The 20,907-nt window shown below is 46.4% G+C and overlaps 1 protein-coding gene across 8 annotated transcripts in view; it reads left to right on the top strand.

Annotated features, from left to right (window-relative positions):
• The window catches only part of LOC126956020 (uncharacterized), a 297,028-nt gene that overhangs the window by 185,671 nt on the left and 90,450 nt on the right, over positions 1–20,907 (top strand). For 7 of the 8 annotated variants that reach the window (XM_050792890.1, XM_050792889.1, XM_050792885.1 and 4 more), the window contains one exon: positions 12,732–12,771. In XM_050792890.1, coding sequence (XP_050648847.1) covers positions 12,732–12,771 — 40 coding nt within the window. Of the gene's footprint in view, positions 1–12,731; positions 12,772–17,516; positions 20,301–20,907 lie in introns of those variants that run through there. The other variant, XM_050792887.1, reaches the window with a different exon arrangement.

The raw sequence follows: 20,907 nt of genomic DNA, 5'->3' as shown, positions 1-20,907 counted from the left end.
TCGGGAGTGTGTGGTGCACAGCAGTGGACAACAAAGGAAGAGAAAGCCAGAAAAGGAGAAAAGTGAATAAAAAGAAACTTCTCAAATTAGAGCAAAATACGAACTCAGTTATGCAAGCCTACAACTGTAACGTGACAACTTCTCCGATTTTGACAGTCCCCCTCCACTTGTATTTTTTAAGTCCCGGCCACAGTTATAAATAGGAAACCATATCTGTTGAGACTTCCCAAGGGTTACATAAACAGTTTGGATGGTTATATCTTTTTAAACAACAGTTTCTACAAACACTGAAAAAATCCCACTTATTTAACAATCTGGTGCCTTGAGCCAATCCTGGGAGTCCCTGGGAGGCCTTGCAGAATCACTTCCTTCTGACTGTGAGTGGGGGCAGGGGCCCGCTTCTTGAGAGAGAGCAGGGGAGGAAGAACCCAGTGTGTATGTGGGGGGTGAAGGAGGGAGGAGTGGGGTGGTGCAGAGGGAGGGAGGGGAGACCCCAGACTGCCACTCATACAGGCAGCTGTATCTTGTCACCAGGAGAAAGCAGGGACCCAGGATGGAGCAGACATAGGTCTTCTGGGGACTCAGCCCTTTCGGGAGGGAGTGTGTGCTCTAGGCACACCCTTCCCATATGACAATCTGATATGATGGTGGAAACAGGGTCCCTGGGCCCCAAAATTATGTTGGGAATGTTTCCTTCTCTCAAGCTAGAAGAGCTGAGGTTTATCTGAGAAATACCTGTGTCTCTTTCGACACATCGTAGTCACTAACCCCTTGTTCCTGCTCCAGGAGCCTCCAAAAAGTCATCTAGACCAGAAAAATTGGTCTTGTGTAGTGGTGGGAGTGGCGTAATGTCATTCCCCTCTATTTAGGTATGAGCTGTACCTAAGTTTTGTCATTAGAAATATAATTTTAGGCACAGTGGCTCATGCCTGTAATCCCAGCACTTTGGGAGGCCGAGGTGGGCAGATTACTTGAAGTCAGGAGTTAAAGACCAGCCTGGGCAACATGGTGAAACCGTATCTCCACTAAAAATACAAAAATTAGCTGGGCACAGTGGTGGGCACCTCTAATTCCAGCTACCCAGGAGGCTGAGGCACAAGAATCACATGAACCAGGGAGGCAGAGGTTGCAGTGAGCTGAGATCACACCACTGCACTCCAGCCTGGGGGCAACAAGAGCAATACTCCATCTGAAAAAAGAAAAGAAATATAATTTTAGTTAAGTGTTCTCCCTTCCTGGGTGTCTTTTTAGAAGTGCAGTTAGCTAAAGATACATAGCTCATTACTGTAAATTAATTTTACCGAACTGATCCACGCACTTCCATTTAAAGAGGACTCGGTCCAGTGGGTCTTACCTTTTTCTGAGGTCCCACACCCCTTCCAGAATCTAATGGCACACATGGACCCTTTCCCCAGGAAAATTCACAAACATCCAGAATTTCATATGCCCCTAGGGGATTTAAAAGACCCCTTTGACTCCACCCTGGGCTTCTGAGTTGTTATGAGAGGGTGGCACATGGAAAAAGTGGTGGTAAGGGGCGAGGAACAGGGACAAACAAGGAACCTGGGTCCTTAAGAGATCACGTGGTTGTTTTACCCAAGACTTGGCATACAAAAATATCAGAAATGAGTGTCTGCTGCCAATGGGGTCACTGCACGTCCTGGAAAAAAGGTATGCCTTCATCTGCAGTGATACACAGCCATGGTATTGGGACTGGCACACTGCATCTCTAAGCCGCCAAGAGCTTGACCCTGGATAGGAAGAAAACTGCCCCAGAGGTGCTGGAGCTGGCTTTATGCTGGGAAGGTGGATGGCAGCTTGCGTCCATCTGGTAGATTGAGGTCCTCTTGGCAAGCCTACTACCATCACCTCCCAGCAGAAGAGGTGGGGGTAGGACCCTGCACTGCAAACTCATAACCTTGAGTCCAAGATCTCGCTCTCTCTCTCTTTTTTTTTTTTTTTTTTTTTTTTTTTTTTTTTTTGGGAAGTCAGTTGTATGATGTAGCTTGTGACTCCCAGGGTATTGTTCTACTCAAACTGGGGAAAATATGGGGAAAGTTTCTGGATCTAGACTTCATCCACAAGCATCACAGGGGATTTTGAAAGTGATGCAGCATAGTGAAATGAGCATAGGGATCGTTTAGAGTCCAGCGCTTGTTATTTGAAGCTCCTCCTGTCTATGTGGTGACTCAAGGAGGGGAGAATTTCCCCTTTGTGAGCCAGCTGGACAAGTGTCAGCACTGCTGTCTTTGCAGGCTCTGGCACAGAGGAGCAGGGCCTGGACTAAAGGGAATCTCCAGGGTTTGGGGGTCAGACCCAGCTTAACACACATGAAAAGGAGTGATCTTTCTCTTAAGCCAGTGAGCCAGGATCCCCCTACACCCCACAGAGCCCTTTCCACCATCTGGCACAGCATCTGATCCAAACAGGGCGCATGTTTGTTGCACTGCCTGGAGGTTCAGCTCCCATCCATACCACAACACAGGACAAGGCCCGGGCTTTGCACAGCACAGTCAAGTGAACACACTCTCACGATCTGATGCAGTCCTTCTCCCACACCCACCATCCAATTTTTTCCTTCACTTCTTTGTCTTTTTTAATATTAGTAATTTTTGTTATTTCTGTTAACTGGACTTCTTGGAATTAAGATTAATTAAGCAAGATACACTAGCCATAGATGAAAAGATGGGTAAATTGAACATTTATGAACTTTTGTTCATCAAAAATACCATTAAAGGGTGGAAAGGCGGCCAGGTGCGGTGGCTCACACCTGTATTCCCAGCACTTTGGGAGGCTGAGACAGGCAGATCACAAGGTCAGGAGTTTGAGACCAGCCTGGCCAATATGGTGAAATCCCGTCTCTACTAAAAATACAAAGATTAGCCGGGCATGGTGGTGGGTGCCTGTAGTCTCAGTTACCTGGGAGGCTGAGGCAGGAGAATTGCTTGAACTCAGGAGGTAGAGGTTGTAGTGAGCCGAGATCATGCCACTGCACTCCACCCTGGGTGACAGAGCGAGACTCCATCTCAAAAAAAAAGAAGAGTAAAAAGGCAAGCCAGAGACTGGGAGAGGAGAGGATATTCTCAGTAACATACCTGACAGAGGACTGGGGCTTGTATCCAGAAGGTCCAAAGAACTCCTGCAAGTCAATAAGAAAAAAGCAAATAGGCAAAAGTCTTAAACAGGAATATCTTAAAAGTGGATATATAAATAGCCAATAAGCAAATTAAAACGTGAAAGATGCCACTCTATACCCACAGAAAGGACTAAAATTGAAGATTGATAATACCAAATGTTGGCAAACTCTTTTATATGCTGGTAGGAGTGTACATTGATACGATCACTTTGGAAAACTATTTGGTACTATCTACTAAAGCTAAGACTATACCCATTCCATAAACTATGAGTTCCACCTCTAGGTACATACTCAAGAGGAATGAGTACAAATGTCCACCAGCAGACATAAACTAAAATGCTTCTGTCTTATGTCTAATAGTACCTTTTTTCATAAGAGCCCCAAACTAGAAACAACACAAATGGTCATCAACAGCAGAATGGTTAAATTGTGTCATATCCACACAATGGTAGACAACACAGCAATCTTTAAAAAGAACAAACTGTGTCTATACATAACAGCATACATGGATCATACAGATAATGTTGAGTGGGAAGAAGCCAGACACCCAGAAGGTACATTGTATGATTCTCTTTATATGAAGTGTAAAAACAGACAAAATTGGCCAGGTGCGGTGGCTTATACCTGTAATCCCAGCACTTTGGGAGGTCAAGACAAAAGGAATGCTTGAGACCAGGAGTTTGAGACCAGCCTGGGCAACATAGCAAGACTCTGTCTCTTTAAAAAAAAAAATAGCTGGGCATGGTGGCACATGCCTGTAGTCCTAGCTACTCAAGAGGCTGAGGTGAGAGGATTGCTTGAGTCTGGGCATTCGAGGCTGCAGTGGGCTATGATCGCATCACTGCACTCCATCCTGGGCGACAGAGCAAGACCCTGTCTCAAACAAAAAGGAAAAACAGGCAAAATTAATCTCTGGTGGCCGTGCACGGTGGCTCACGCCTATAATCCCAGCACTTTGGGAGGCCGAGGCAGGCGGATCACGAGGTCAGGAGATCGAGACCATCCTGGCTAACACGGTGAAACCTCATCTCTACTAAAAATACAAAAAAAAAATTAGCTGGGCGTGGTGGCGGGCGCCTGTAGTCCCCGCTACTCAGGAGGCTGAGGCAGGAGAATGGCGTGAACCTGGGAGGCGGAGCTTGCAGTGAGCTGAGATGGCACCACTGCACTCCAGCCTGGGCAACAGAACGAGACTCCGCCTCAAAAAAAAAAAAAAAAAAAAATTCGTCTCTGGTGATGGAAGTTAGAACAGAGGTCCCGACAGGGAGGGGCATGAGGGGGCCCCCTGTGGTCAGAAGTATTCTGTCTCAGTGCAACTCAAAGTATTGCAATTGCCAGCCACCTTGCCATTCTCCCCCACTGGCTCCTGGATGATAAGGATAAGGGTGCACCTTTGTCTGAACCACAGTGCCTAGCACAGCCCCCGCCATGTAGAGCAGATCCTCAGTGGATGTTTACTCAAAGAATGAGCAAATTGCGCCAGGTGCGGTGGCTTACTCCTGTAAACCCAGTACTTTGGGAGGTCAAGGTGGGCGGATCACTTGAGGCCAGGAGTTCAAGACCGAGACCAGCCTGGCCAACATCTCTACTAAAAATACAAAAATTAGCCAGGCATAGTGGCATGGGCCTGTAATCCCAGCTACTTGGGAGGCTAAGGTGGGAAGATGGCATGAGCCCAGGAGTCAGAGGTTGCAGTGAGCCAAGATCATGCCACTGCACTCCAGGCTGGGCGACAGAGCAAGACCTTGTTTCAAAAATACAAAATAAAAAAGAATGAGTGAAGTACGACATGGCCTTTATAGAGTAACATTTGTGTGTTAGAGGGGAATCGGTGTGGGAAGGCAGTTAACAACTGCTCAAAGTTTACTATAAAACAAAGCAGAAAATACATGCTGCAAAGGAGAAGCAGAAATGAAGGTCTTTCGCTAGAATGGGGGATGGGGTGACAAAGGTGCTGTCAGTTCGAGGAAGAGGCCTTCACAAGTAATTGGGGGACTATGGGGGCTCCCCGAAAGAGATGGTATTGAGCTGAACTTCGAAAGGTGGTTGAGATTACAATAGGCAGAAAATGGCTGAGAAGGGCAACCTGGGCTCAGAGAATGACTCACCCAGTGGTTCTCAAACTTTAGTGCAACCAGAGTCACCTAGACTTGTTAAAACACAGTTTGCTGGGTCTCACCCCACAGGCTCCAATCCAGGAGGTCTAACAAGTCCCAGGTGATGCTGATGCTGCTGGTCTGAGGACTATTCTTTAAGAACCCCTGGTTTAAGCCAAAGCCAGCCTGTCCAGTCAACTGCACCTCCCTTTGGGCACTGTGTTAAGTGAGTGAAGGTCAAGATGACAGGCAGGTGTGGACAGGTGGAGTGGGCCAGAGTCTGAGACCTTTGGCTACTGTCTGGGGAGTTTAGGCCTAATTCTGTGAACTTAATTTAGGGCCTCAATAGATGGACATGGTATAATGACCTGGTCTCTAGGGATGTCCCACTCCAGGGTTTATGACATCCTCTACCTGAAGCTTACAGCTGTACACACAGGCAGGTGATAAGTTCATACTGAGTTTGGTCCTACAGAGACAAGCCCTGCACTGTCCTCCACAGCATACCTGCCAAGGGAGACACAGTTTATACTGACAGACTGAAGCGATTCAAACAAGGCACTATTTTAAATGTGCAGCATCAGGATTATTTGTAGCCATGCATGCAATGGAGATGGCAGGTGGAAGAGGAATCAGCCAATCTGACCATTCAGGCAAAAGCAGCATTTTGGTCTCAATAAAGAGATAATTGGTCTGTTTTGTTTGTTTGTTTGTTTTTTCTCATATTCTAGGTCCCTCCCAGATTCCCAGGGGCAAGGATTTATACCACATCCCCAGTCCATTTTTTCACTAGGGAAGCACCTAGATCCAGGTAGTTTCCTCCAAGTGGTGTCTCTTTGGCTAAGAAAGGGAGAGTGCGCTGGGAGCGGTGGCTCATGCCTGTAATCCCAGCACTTTGGGAGACCGAGACAGGAGAATCACCCGAGGTTACGAGTTTGAGACCAGCCTGGCCAACATAGCAAAACCCCATCTCTACTAAACATACAAAAATTAGCCAGGCGTGGTAGTGCCTTCCTATAATCCCAGCTACTCGGGAGGCTGAGGCCAGAGAATCAATTGAACCCAGGAGGTGAAGTTTGCAGTGAGCCGAGATCGTGCCACTGCACTCCAACCTGGGCAATAAGTGAGACTCCATCTCAAAAAAAAAAAGGAAGGAAGAAAGAAAGGAGGGAGTGCCGGAGGGAGAGTTCATTGCCTGGGGAGGGAGCATCCTCTATGGATGCTATGGATATCCTTGTCAGAACCATCCTGGTCAGGACACACTGGACATTGGCCATTTCCCTGATGACCCAGACATGCAAGGCGGATGCTATCTGTCATCCTGTATACTGGCTTTGGTTACACCTTCAATAAGCTGTACTTACTATCAATTCTCTGTAAAGTAGTCTACTGGTTGTGGTAGAGACACAAGGATGGATCAGCCATGGACCCATCCTCCAGAAACATACAACATAATAAGAGGTGGGCGACATTAAAACCCTCCTACCTGGTGCCTGTTCCCTCCCTCTGCATCCCTGGCTTGAGTCTAGCTGCTTCTTCTCCCTAACGCCCTGATGCTGGAGGCTGGGAGCTCTCACTCATTCAGCCTTCACCTCAGCAGGTATCGCAGGGGTCCTGGGCTCACAGGGGTGAGTGCATCAAGATGCGTGTGGTCTGGTAGGGAGCCTTCCTGCCCCATAGCTGGAGATAGGCCAGCTCCTGAGCAGGTGCTCTACAGCCATCATCCTGCTGCTGGGGCCACAATAGTCAACTCTGGGCTGCAGATCCCCAGTCCCCTTGCTGACTGGGCTCCACACCGGTAGAGGGAACCTGGGGGCCCCCTTTGCCTCAGCCTATGCCAAACTAGAGGCCTCTGGGGGTCACAGCTGCTGCATGCACGATGATCCATGGGGAGACAGGATGGGGCTGAGGTGAGTGCAGTGCCCTGCTGCCTCCCCAGGCACCTCGTTCCTCTCGAAGCTCTGCCTGCCTTTTTCCTCAGGGACATGAGAATTGGCTCGCTTCCTTCTCACCACCAACTCCCTTTTGCAAGAGAATCATCTAGAATAGAGCTGTTGGTCAAACTGTGAAATATTTGAAGACATTCATTCTGAGCCAAATATGAGTAACCAATGGCCTGTGAGACAGCCCATAGGAGATCCTGAGAGCATGTGCCCAAAGTGGTCAGGCCACAGTTTGGTTTTATACATTTTAGGGAGATATAGCCATCAATCAATGCATGTAAGATGTACATTGGTTCTGTCCAAAAAGGCAGGATAACTAGGTTGGGGGGTGGGGGTGGTTTCAAGTAATAGATGGATTCAAAGATTTTTCTGATTGACAATTGGTTGAAAGAGTTATTATCAATAGAAAGCAACAGAAAGGAATGTCTGGGTTATTATAAGGGGCCATGGAGACCAAGGTTTTTGTTTTTTGTTTTTTTGTTTTCTTTTTTTTTTTTTTTTTTTTTTGAGGCAGTGTCTCGCTCTGTTGCCCAGGTTGGAGTGCAGTGGCGCAATCTCGGCTCACTGCAAGCTCCACCTCCCAGGTTCACGCCATTCTCCTGCCTCAGCTTCCTGAGTAACTGGGACTACAGGCGCCCGCCACCACGCCCAGCTAATCTTTTGTATTTTTAGCAGAGACGAGGTTTCACCTCCTTAGCCAGGATAGTCTTGATCTCCTGACCTTGTGATCCACTGGCCTCTGTCTCCCAAAGTGCTGGGATTACAGGTGTGAGCCACTGCCCAGCTGGGGACCAAGCTGGGCATTTGCAATAAGTTTTATTATGCAAATGAAGCCTCCAGGTAGCAGGCTTCAGAGAGAATGGATTGTAAATATCTCTTATCAGTCTTAAAGAGTCAGTAATTCCAAAAGGGAAGAGGGTATAATCAGGCATGTCTGGCTCCCCCTTCCCATCATGGCCTGAACTAGTTTTTCAGGTTAACTTTGGAATGCCCTTGGCTGATAGGAGGGGTCTATTCAGACGGTTGGGGGTGCCTTGGAATTTTATTTTTGGTTTACAGAGCACAGGCCCAGAAATGAGAACCAGGTTTAGGTCTTGCTCTCCTACTCTCCACTGTGTGACTTGGGCAAGTCATCTAATCTTTCTAAGCCTCAGTTTTCTCATTTGTAGAATGGAAATAATGCCCTTGCTTACTTCATAGTGTCACTCAGAGGCACAGACGATGGAGAGGCAAAATTCTTGTCTTTAACTGCCCTGAAGCTTCAGGGAGGAGTTGGACAAGTACACACACAATGTGTTGCGTACTACACCAGAGGTATGTCTGGGGTGTGGTAGTAGCAGAGTGGAGGTAAACCAGTTCTGCCCAGGAGGAGACTGCAAAGCATGGGGCCTGGTGGAAGTAGCCCTCCAGGGCTTTGGGCTCTAATGTTTCTTAAACAGTGGAGTGTTAACTGTATTAAGTTTCATTTAGTCCCCACAACAAACCTGTGAGATAGGTGTCATCCATTTTACGTATGAGCAGCTGAGGCTCAGAAAGGATCATGCATTGGCTTGGCCTGGTATTTATAGAGCCCCTATTGAATGCTAAGGGGCGCAAATCTAAGTTCCTTCCTTGTGGAGCTCACATTCCACAGGTGAAGTCACTTGCCCAAGACGAGGCTGGAATGTCAGAGCCAGGATTCAAACCCTCATCTGGTGGCTTCTTACCTCACCCTAGAACTCACTAGCCCTCAGGACGTCCTCTTACAGGGAGCATAGACTGTCTCTGCCAGCCCCTGTGGGGAATTTGAGGATTTAAGGGCAAGGCTGGGTCAGGGATAGGAGAGGCCCTGCTATTCCTATGGAACCTTCTGTTTCCCGAGCATTCCCTGGCAGCCCCTCCCCAAAGAAAGATTGAAGGCCTGACCGTGCCAATGTTTTCCCCAGGGAGGCAGGGCAGGAGAAGCTTCCCCAGGGGATTTCAAGGGAGGATGGAGGTGGTCTCTGTTCTGGGGTCAGAGAGTGACACCCTCTTCCTGCTGAGGTGGGGAATCCCCTTGGATTTCTCTGGGTTTATGGGAGAGGCCTATTGTTTTCTTACTGATCAGGGCCTCAGGGGAGGAAAACTCAAGACCTGGCACATCATAGGACTAAATCAGCCTCTGGCATCTGAGTGGCTCCTTAGGCTTGCGGCTCATTCCTGCCCTCTCATGCCCTCAGCCTCAGGCTGCCGTGGGACCCGTGTCACTGCCACTGGACAGTGATATTTTGTTTTAACTCAAGGAAATAAGAGATTGGCAAACCCCCTTCTCCAAGGAAAAAAATGCAGGATTGTTCATTAGAGCATTTGCTCGTAGTGAAAATCATAGGAAACAATGTAAATGGCCAATGTTTAGGAATTAAATAAAATGTGGTAAAAATGTACATGTAATGAAATACTTTTAATGCAGCCATTAAAACTCATTATGTAGAAGAAAATTAATTTCATGAGAAGAGTGCTTTATAACAGATTTAGTCAAAATTCAGATCATAAAACACAATGTACATAATCTCATTTTTAACCCAAGGAAATAAGAAAAAAAATACCTATATGTGTGCATAGAAGAATGTCTAGAAGGATGCATCCAAAGTTAATTGTAGTTATTTCTGGTTAGTAGAATTATACGTTTTCTCCTGTTTTCAATATTTCCAAGTTTCCTTCAGTGAAAATGCATGTATTTTGTAATCATGGATAAAAAGTTCCCACAGTGTGTATTGGCGAGAGAAGGATTGTTTCCTTTTGGCTTTGCACTTAGATAGCCCAAGGCCTTGGCCTTGTTCCAGGAGTGCAGATATTGTAGAAGCCACCGGGAAGACTGGGAGCAGTAGAAGAGAGGCCAGCTTAAGGAGAATAAACTGGGCATTGCTGTCCAGGTGTCATCCTAAATGTCACCTCCCAGAAAGGCACCTGACCACACAACCTGGCCAAAGGAGGTCACTCCCACACTTACTCTTTACATTTCACCCCAGCTTGCTGTCTTCATAGCACCCGTCCGCATCTGAAGTTATCTGCCTGTGTATCCATTTCCTTGGTGATTATTTATCTCCTCCACAGAAGGCAAGCTCTCCAAGAGCAGAGTCCCTGTCTGTCTTGCTCACTTACTTCTCATCAGGAGAAAGCCAGATCTTGGTCAACAAGCATCTGAGGACTTGCTCAGCAGCCCCAAGCTATGGGCATTTATCCTAAGGCTACACACAGCAGTGAGAAAAAGGAAATAACTTCTTAGGAATCTAGAAACAGGTGGAGAGCTGGCTTATAGGACCACACCTGGGTGGTGCTTAGCAACCTGGAGGACCTGGCGCAGTGTTAGTAACAACAGTGGCCACGCACACGTGTTGAGGAAGTACCAGCTTTGTGTTTTCTCTTAAGGTAGAACCAATGTAGGTTAGATCCCTCTCCCTCTGCTTCCAGCCCCCCTCCTGCCACCAGCCAACTCTATCACTCAGCTGCCAACTTCAGCTCCTCTCTTTAGAGCCTTCTGTAGTCAGGTTCTCACTTCAACCATTCCACTGAATCATCCCTGACCAGGATACCTGTGACTCCAAGAAGCTATATCTCTGTCTTCATATTATTAAATAGTTGACCTGTCATAGTGGACTATGCCATCCTCCTCAGAAGTCTTTCTCCAGGTTTCCCTCCTACTGTACTTGCTAGTCCTTTTCAGTCTCTTTCGCTGAGCTACTGAATGGGGCTCAGCCCTTGTACAGCTTCCCTATTTTTTTATTTTATTTTATTTTTTTATTTTTTTTTGAGACAGAGTCTTGCTCTGTCACCCAGGCTGGAGTGCAATGGCATAATCTCCGCTCCCTGCAACTGCCACCTCCCAGGTTTAAGTGATTCTCCTGCCTCAGCCTCCCGAGTAGCTGGGGTTACAGACACCCACCACCACGCCCAGCTAATTTTTGTATTTTTAGTGGAGACGGAGTTTAACCAGGTTGGTCATGCTGGTCGCAAACTCCTGACCTCAGGTGATCCACCCGCCTTGGCCTCCCAAAGTGCTGGGATTACAGGTGTGAGCCACTGCACCCAGCTGACAGCTTCCCTAATGACATCCACCCTCTTGGTGATCTCATCCTGTGTCACAGCTTTAAAGAACTATGTGCTGAGCACTCACAAGTACTCATTTCCAGCCTGGACCTCTCCCCAGACTCACAGTTCCACCTGCCTACAGTCTTCTCCACTTAAGTGCCTAAAAGGCATCTCACACTTACGTCCAAAACCACATTCCTTATCTTCCCACAAAACATGCTCCATCTGTAGGCTTCCATTCAGAAAATGGCAATTCCATCCTCCCAGATGCTCAGGCCAAAACTGGGAATCTTCCTGCTACTCCCAGCCAACTCTGTCCTGTAGTTCACAGCTTCACCTCCTTTCTTTTTAACCTGCCCCAGTCAGGTTCTAACCCCATTCTTTTTAATCTCTCACTTCCAATCCATCAGCAAATCCTCCATGCTACTGCTCTGGTCCAAGCCACCATTGTCTCTTGCTGAGATTTCTGCCACAGCCTCCTAACTGGTTATACTCTTTCTCTCAGTTTATTCTCAACACAGCATCCAGAGTGATCCTGTTAAAATGTGAGTCACATCATGTCACTTCTCTGTAAAAAACCCTCTAGTGGCTCCTGTCTCGGAATCAGAGCCCAAGTTCACACAAGGACCTCCCTTGAATGCTGTGAATACTGTGGAGCCTCTCGCTACCTCTCTGATCCCTCTCCTACTTCTCCCTTATTCGTTCTACTCTGGCTGCACCACCCTCCTCACTGATCTGTTAACACGTCAGACAGGCCCTCACTGCCACGCTGTTGCACTTGCCATTCCCTCCACCTGGCAAGCTTCTTCCCCATTAATTCTCAGGGCTTATGTCCTCACTCTTTTCAGGTAACTTTGTTCATAATTTACCTTCTCAGGTGTCTAGCCTTCTCTGGACACACATTTTATAATTTTGACACCCCTTCTCACCTTCTGCCCCAATATTCCCTACCCCTCTCTCCTGCCTTATTTTTTCTCCCTAGGACTTACCACTTCTGATTCCTATATTTTTAATTTATGTATTTTGTTAGTTTTTGGTCTCTTCACTACAACCACTCCCCACCCTGCCGTCCGGTAGACTGCAGGCTCCATGAGGGCAGGGTGTTAACCTTTTTTGTCCAATGCTGTATTCCCAGAGCCCTAGGACAGTGCCTGGCATATATAGGTGCTCAGTAAATAGCTGATGAATATCCATGAAAATGAATGAGGGACAACTTATTTTTTATACAAGGCCTTGAGACAAAATGGAAAGGGCACTGAGGTTTCTGCCAGTATAGGAGCATTAACAGACCAAATGAGAAAGAAACCCTCTGAGTGGAGAATGCACCTGGGTGGAAGCTTGTGCCTGTGTCTGCCCTGGGCCAGCATGCTGCCAACTCATACCTCAGTGGCTTTCAAAGAACTCGCCACAGATGGGCTCTCATCTTTCAACTTCCATCCAGGCTTACTTTGTTCAAAGGCCCACCTTCAGTGCCCTGTTTCAATCATTTACTTTCCTTGTTTTTTGCAGGTACCAGAGTTTGTAGCCCATTGGAGGAAAACACATCAAGGTAAGAAAACAGTAAGACCACGTCTTGTTTGGGACTTCCCAACCCAGCCTTGGAAACTGTCCAAGGAAGACCAGGGTGCTAAGTGGTGGCAGCTGGATAAAGGGAAGGCCCAAGAGACTTTGTGTTGACTTCCTGGATAGAGTGAGAGTCCTGGGGACAGCGAGGCAGCTCAGTATAGTCAGTGATGGCTGTGAGGTCTTTAGACTCAGGAAGACAGTGTTTCACTTGGGAAAATATGGCAGCCTCCCCCAAGCCAGTTGGTTGTGGGCCCACAGCATGGCTCTCCTGCCCTGCCTTCCCTACCTCCTTCTGGGTTTCCCCTTCCTCACTTGCCCAGATGTGCTGCCTGGCCCACTGAAGGCATAGCAGGCTTCTGCAGAGGGTCTAGGGCTTTCTTCTGAGATGGAGTCTCACTCTGTCGCCAGACTAAAGCACAGTGGTGCAATCTCGGCTCACTGCAACCTCCGCCTCCCGGGTTCAAGCGATTCTACTGCCTCAGCCTCCCAAATAGCTGGGACTACAGGCACACGCCACCATGCCCAGCCAATTTTTGTATTTTTAGTAGAGACGGGGTTTCACCATGTTGGCCAGGATGGTCTCGATCTCTTGATCTCATGATCTGCCCACCTCGGCCTCCCAAAGTGCTGGGATTACAGGCATGAGCCACCGCACCTGATCTTTTTTTTTTTTTTTTAAGCAAGACTGGTTTAGTTCAAAAGGTGTATACTAAGATCTTCCTAGTATAGGGCTTCTCTGATTCTGTGTTTAATCTCAGTCCAAATTTTGTTAAGATCCTCAGCAAATAAATGGATGTGGGAAATGTGTGATTGGGAGAGAGGCAGCTTTTAAAAATGTGTCTGGCTTTTGACCATGCAATTTCACTTTCCAGAATTTATTCTAGGAAAATACTCATACTTGTGCAAAGTTTATGTACAAAGATAGTTATAACTGCATTGTTTATCATTTACAAAAAGGAAACATCTGAAAGCCCAACAGAAAGGAATTGGTTATTCCACGTTGGCACATTCATACAAGGGAATGTCATTAGGCAGAATGATGAAAATATATATTGATGAGAAAGATATTTGAATGTACCATTTTTTAAAAAAAGAAATGGAAAATCTTACAAACCATTCAAGGAAAGTAACTTTGGACTCAGCCTGAAGGGTTGAAATTGAGCTTAGTCTCTTAATCAAGTTGGGAATTCAGGCAAGTAATGTGATCTCCCTGAACTTGTTTCCTGCCTGTAAATGGGGCACAATAACACCTAGCTTGTGAAGTTGGAAGGATTAAGAGAGATTAACACATCTAAAGGCCTCAGCACAGCCCAGTAGGTGATGATTGCTCAGTAGCTGGGTGCTTAGATGAGACTGTGATAGTATTTTTACCTATTTATAAGCCTGGAAACATTCTGGAAATTCATATACCAGCAGTGGAGTTTTCTGACTAATCGAATCATGGATGATTTTTAATATTTTCTTATTTTTCTACAAAGAATATCTCCTGCTTATCTAAGGATGGTATAGTTTTTTAAAAGTGACAATTTAAAAGGTTAAAAAAAAAGTAACAATTTAAAAGGTTTAAAAAAAAAAAGTGCATTTCAGCAGGTAAGTTTGTTAAGTAATCCCTGCACAGAGCTCTAGAGAACTGAGGGAGAGGTGGGAAAGAAAGGAAATAGGAAGAATAGTGGGTAGAGGAAAAGAAAGAAGGGGAGGTCAGACCCCAGGGCTAGTGGCCAAGGAGATGCACCTCAGCGGTAACGCCGGAGCCCCAGCAAGCGTTGTATGTGTCCTCCCATCCCCTATGATTGGCACCTCCCAGGGGAGCTCCAGGTAGGAGATGGTAACCAAGGCTCATCTGTCCCAGCTTCTGCTGACAATAAATGTGTACAGCCTCTTTTAGCTGCTGAGACAGCCTGACTATAGCCCATCCAGGGAGAGGCCCTGTGGCTCTAGTCCTGGGCCTGGCTCATCCACCTTTGGTAAACCCAGCATTTTTTTCCACGTCCTGAGTAGGAGAGGCAGGGCATCCTAGTGAATTCCCAGAAGTCATTCTAAAAGGATTAGCACCTCTCTTCTTTAGCAGCCCAGTAGGATCTATACCCAAGAGACAGGTCTCCCAAGCAAATACAGGCTGCCAGGGGAAATGGTGACCACCTAAGGGCTGCCATTCCTGGCTTTCATCCCCACCCACACCCCACCAACTGCCTTAGTGGCCTGTGACATCAGGAGGAACCCTTCCATGCTGATGGTGCTTATGCCCACCTATGCCAGTTCGTTGAGTGTTCTTAGAGAGACATGACTCTTCTATATAAGCGAATTTTCCAAATTATTAAATTTGATCCCATCACATTGCAGTTTTAAAATTGTACCCATTTTAAATTAATTTCTATTTCATCAAATTTATCAAAATAATACACAAATTCAAAATGGCTGGAAGAGTTGATTTTGAATGTTGTCACCACAAAGAAATGACAAGTGTTTAAGGTGATAGGTATGCTAATTATCCTGATTTGATCATGACACACTATATGTATGTCTAGAAACATCACACTGCACTGCAATTATTATGTGTCCATTAAAAATAAATAAAAAATAATGCATACGTATGGTTTAAATATCAATTGTACTGAGAAGCCCATAATAAAAATCCCTTCCCCACCTTTCGCAGTTTCCCTCTCTATAGGCTGCCTCTTTCAACCATTTACTAATTTCCATTTCTGTTTATACTATTTTTTGATCTACCAATTTTAGGCATTTGTTGACTTCTTGTGGTAGATGAGGATTGAACTTTCCTACAGAACCATCCCCACTTTTCCTCCCTCCATCCTTCCAATAAGAACATAACACAATCTGTGGTTAACTCAATAGTGAGTGTGGACATATTCGTCACTGCTGAGTTATGTAGCATCTTTGAGTTCCGGAAGATTTTCTTATATTATTTCTTTAATAATTTTCTTCCCTCTGTTTTATCTGTTGGATCATCTGGATTAATGTTTTAGTTTCCTTATGTTTTCTCTCCTGCTTTTCATCTCTTTGCCTTTTTGGTCTATTTTCTTGGGAAACCTTCATTGACTTCATACTCCAATCCTTCTGTTGGTTTTTTTTTTTTAATTTTGGCTTTCTTTTTCTAATATCCTAGTACTCATTCTTGTTCTGCCTATTCTTTTTCAAAAATACCACATTCTTTTTTATGCATATACTGTCTCCATCTTATTCTTCTTGAGGCACTATTTATTTTTCATTTGTCCATTTGTTTTAATAGTCTTCTAGTCTCTATTTTGTTTTTGTTTCCAACTGGAGGTGGCAGCAGTGGCGGGGCTGGTTGTTGTTGTTGTTGTTGTTGTTGTTGTTGTTCTTCTTCTTCTTCTTCTTCTTCTTCTTCTTCCTTCTTCTTCCTTCTTCTTCTTCTTCCTTCTTCCTCCTCCTCCTCCTCCTTCTTCTTCTTCCTCCTCCTCCTTCTTCTTCCTCCTCCTTCTTCCTCCTTCTTCCGCCCTCCTCCTCCTCCTCCTTCTTCTTCTTCTTCTCCTCCTCCTTTTTCTTCTTCCTTCTTCTTCTTTCTTCTTCTTCTCCCTTCTTCTTTCTTCTCCCTCTCTCTGTCTCTCCATCTCTCCTTGTTGGAGGCTTTCCTTAAATGCCAAATATCTCAGCTATCTGCTGGTATTTATTAATGGAGCAATAAGAGGCTGAACTAAACTCTGCTTGGGCAGAATTTATCAGCTGGGGTTTCACTACAGGAAGCAAGCCAGTCTTTTAGTTAACAAGCCTCCAATGAGCACCTTTTTTTTTTTTTTTTGAGACGGAGTCTCGCTCCGTCACCCGGGCTGGAGTGCAGTGGTGCGATCTTCGGCTCACTGCAAGCTCTGCCTCCCGGGTTCATGCCATTCTCCTGCCTTAGCCTTCCTAGTAGCTGGGACTACAGGTGCCCGCCACCACGCCCAGCTAAGTTTTTGTATTTTTAGTAGAAATGGGGTTTCACCATGTTAGCCAGGATGGTCTCAATCTCCTGACCTCATGATCCACCCACCTTGGCCTCCCAAAGTGCTGGGATTACAGATGTGAGCCACTGCACCTGGCCATGAGCACCTTTTCTCTAGAGCTAGGTTTCTCGGCCTTGGTACTAGTGACATGTTGGACCAAAGTCTCGTGCACTGTAGAATGTTTAGCAGCACCAGTGACTTCTATCTACTAAATGCCAGTAGTAACCCCCCTCCCAGAGATGTGATAACCAAAATGTCTGTAAACATTGCCAAATGTCCCCTGGGGGACAAAGTCACCCTGTTGAGAACCACCACCCTGAAGCCATTCTGCTCTCAAGAGAAGCATTCTAACTCCTAGTTCTAGTTATTGATCACTACATAACAAACCACCCCAAAACTTAGTAGCATAAAACAACCACCATTTTTAGGGCCACTGTCAAGGATTCAGAAGGGCACGGCTCTTTATTCTACAATGACTGGGATGACTGGAATGACCAGAGGTGACTGGAATGACTGGGAGTTGGAACAGCTGGGGCTAAAGGGTCCACTTGTAAGATGGTTGTTCACTTGGCAAAGAGAGCTGGAAGGCTGGGCTCAGCTGTTGAGAGACTACACATGGTGTTTCCAGCACCATGGCCTGGTCACTGGGCCTCTTACGAGGTAGCTCAAGTCTCTGGTGTGAGTGTTCTGGCCAGCAAAACAGAAGCTGCATGGCTGTGTATGTCCCAACCGTGAAAATCACATAGCTCGTTTCCACTGTGGTCAGAAATCCACACAGGTTCAGGGAAGGAGACACAGACCCACCTCTCCACTGGAGAAAAGTCAAAGAATTTGCAACCATCTTTTAAATCCACCATACCCTCATCCAGAGTGATATAGACCTGGGGTGAGGCGGGGCAAGGTAAGTGGGTGGGACATTGAGTCCCACACTTCGTTCTTCAGACTTTTCCCTCACCTCCATCTTCATCTCTGTATTCATCTGCCTTCCCTCCTGCCTGTCTCTCTCCTGTTCAGTGTCTTTGTCTCCAGCTGTGTGGGGCAGGGTGTGGAGGTGAGACCTGGGGAGGATTTCAACCAGTTTCCTACATTCATTACCCTCACTGGCTGCTGTACCTCAGCCCCACCATCCACAACACCTGGTCTCCCCAAGTCTGAGCTCCTCCTGCAGGTTTCCAGGGGTAAAGCGGCTTGCCTCCTGTCAGTGTGCCCCCTCTGCAAGCCCTTCAGAGCCTAGCTTCCTCCATATCAGTCATTATTCCTCTACCTGCCTCCCAGCTTCCTGGAGTTTGGGGAACTCTTTCAGCCACTCATGTCTCCTTTACCATTTCCTTTGCCTTTGAGAGTTAATACCATTTGGTTTTTTGTTTGTGTGTCTGTTTGTTTGTTTGAGACAGAGTCTCGCTTTGTCACCCAAGCTGGAGTGCAGTGGCACGATCTTGGCTCATTGCAACCTCTGCCTCCCGGGTTCAAGTGATTCTCATACCTCAGCCTCCCAAGTACCTGGGACTACAGGCATGTGCCACCATGCCCGACTACTTTTCGTATTTTTAGTAGAGATGGGGTTTCACCATGTTGGCCAAGCTGGTCTCGAACTTCTGATCACAAGTAATCCATCCTCCTCATCCTCCTAAAGTGCTGGGATTACGGGTGTGAACCACCACGCCTGGCCCCATTTGATTTTTTTAAGAGATAAGGTATCACTTTGTTGCCCAGACTGGAGTATAGTGGTGTGACCATAGCTCACTGCAGCCTCAAACTCCTGGGCTCAAGTGATCCTCCCACCTCAGCCTCCTGAGTAGCTGAGACTCCAGGTATACACCACCACACCCAGCCAATTTTTTTTTTTTTTTTTTTTTTTTTTTTTTTTTTTTAAAGACAAGGTCTTACTATGTTGCCCAGGCTGGTCTAGAACTCCTGGACTCAAATGATCCTCCTGCCTTGGCCTACCAAAGTGCTGGAAGTATAGGCGTGAGCCACTGCACCTGGCCGCATTTGATTTCTAGACTAGCATTTTAGTGGTGCTTCAAGATAGAAAGGAAACTGGGAGTGTAAATAACTGACGTGTTGAACTGGAAACCCTGTTGCACCTCTCTTGTATGGATCTATCTCTACATTGTGTTATAGTCTTCCCTGACCTGTAACAGCTCTGTGAAGCAGTACAGTGACATTCAACCTTTTGTTGATCATTCAGAGTCCTCTTTATGAAAACACTTGTTTACCTTGGAATTATTAAGCTATTAAGCTATTACCTTGGAATTACTAAGTAGAGCTATTTGTTCCTCCATGATGTGGACCCCAATCATTTTGCTGGGATTCTTCAAACCTTTCTTCATGGCCGCCTCTGTCCCTGGCTGCCTCTCATCCTATGTATTTGTGGTGAGAGTGCCACATTACAGCATGTTAGCTTCTGATGTATCTTTTCAAATGCCCTGGTGACTCTGCTGGGCGTTCTTTGTTTGCCATCCCCCGACACATCCCTGCTCCTGTTGATTTTCTGCCCTTTCCCACACCTCCCAGGGTTTGACCTTTGCGGATTCCATCAGCCAGGCTCCAGGTCCCCATGCTTCCAGTTGGGTTTGGCCAATTGAAGACCCCTTCCCTGACCAGAGGTTGGAGGCTGGGAGGGGAATTGGGAGGTGCTTTATCTCCCCAGCTCCCTCCCTTGCCAGGTCTCAGGTCAATAGTGCCTGTGTTTTTCACCCTAAAACCACAGCTCCTGCTGGCAACCCCCTCCTACAGGTCTCTCTGGGTTCCAGGAGCCCTCCCACCTCCTCCCTGGGGATTGGTGGTCACAGCTCCCACTGTTGCTGGCTGCAGGGTGTTTCACCTTTCCTTGAGGGTTTCTCTTCATCCTGCTCATCCTTGGAAACAGTCCCTTCCTCAGTCTCTCCTGTTACCAGTGGAGTGTGCATCTGCTTCCTGCTGGGACTGTGATCAATACACGAACCTTTTCTGATTTGCATCTAAAACAAGGATACTCAAGCAGGGAGGGTATGAACATTTAAAAAAAATAAAACAAGAATGAATAGTCCCTAAGTGAGCCCTGAGAGACTCTCTTCATTGAGAGTCTGGGTATGAGCTTTGTGACTTATCTAGGCTACTCAAGGGCTTTTGTTTGTTTGTTTGTTCATGTCGATGTTTTTAACCATAATGCAGATAATAGAGGGCAATAAATTAGTGACTTACATACTTACTGGAGTGATTTGAGAAGGAAAATAAGCATGTAAATAAAGGGAAGCCAGGAGAATTTATGATGACTCAGAAGTTACAGGACAGGGCCAGGCGCAGTGGCTGATGCCTGTAATCCCAGCATTTTGGGAGGCTGAAGCAGTGGATCACTTGAGGTCAGGGGTTCAAGACCACCCTGGCCAACATGGCAAAAACCCGTCTCTACTAAAAATACAAAAATTAGCCAGGCATGGTGGCAGGTGCCTGTAATCTCAGCTACTCAGGAGGCTGAGGCAGGAGAATCACTTGAACCTGGGAGGCATCGGGTCACTGCACTCCAGCCTGGGTGCCAAGAGCAAAACTCAGTCTCAAAAAAAAAAAAAAAAAAAAAAAAAAAAAAAATCAGTGGTACATGACAGGCTTAAAATAGTCTCAAAAAAAAAAAAAAAAAAAAAAAAGTCATGGTTTTATCAGTGGGAAATGACTAAATAGCTTCCTGGATAGCAGATCTTTGCTAGAAGAGTCAGATCTGGGTCTGGAAGGTGAAGTTGGATGTTTATATTCTACCAGGCCTGATATTAGGAGTCCCTCAGGTGGGACCCACCCGACTTATGTGTTTCCAGGTCAGTTTTGCTTCATGATGCAAAAGTGCCATGTGCTTGTCATGATGCAAAAGTGCCAGTTTTGCTTCATGATGCAAAAGTGCCATTTGCTTCATCCATGGGGATGAGGACACACCAGAGCCCAGAGGCCTAGGCCTTGCCCACAGTCACACTTCACACCCCCAGATGCCCCCGAGGAAAATCAGGAGCCCAGTTCCCTGCATCACTCTCTTGCAAGGCTATTTCCTGGATTTGCCTGCCTCCCTTACTCTCCTGGTCCCAGTCAGCCCTGGTTTTTGTTTAATTTGTGTATTTCGAAGCACACATGTCTCTAGGGAAAAAAAGTGAAATCTAGAACTCCTCCTGGCCACCCGTTTCCTGAAGCAT

This window comes from Macaca thibetana, chromosome 6 (assembly GCF_024542745.1).
Source record: "Macaca thibetana thibetana isolate TM-01 chromosome 6, ASM2454274v1, whole genome shotgun sequence".
In the NCBI taxonomy this organism is placed as follows: Eukaryota; Metazoa; Chordata; class Mammalia; order Primates; family Cercopithecidae; genus Macaca; species Macaca thibetana.
Note: the sequence above shows the minus strand (reverse complement) of the source record. Positions and strands in the feature narration are given on the sequence as shown.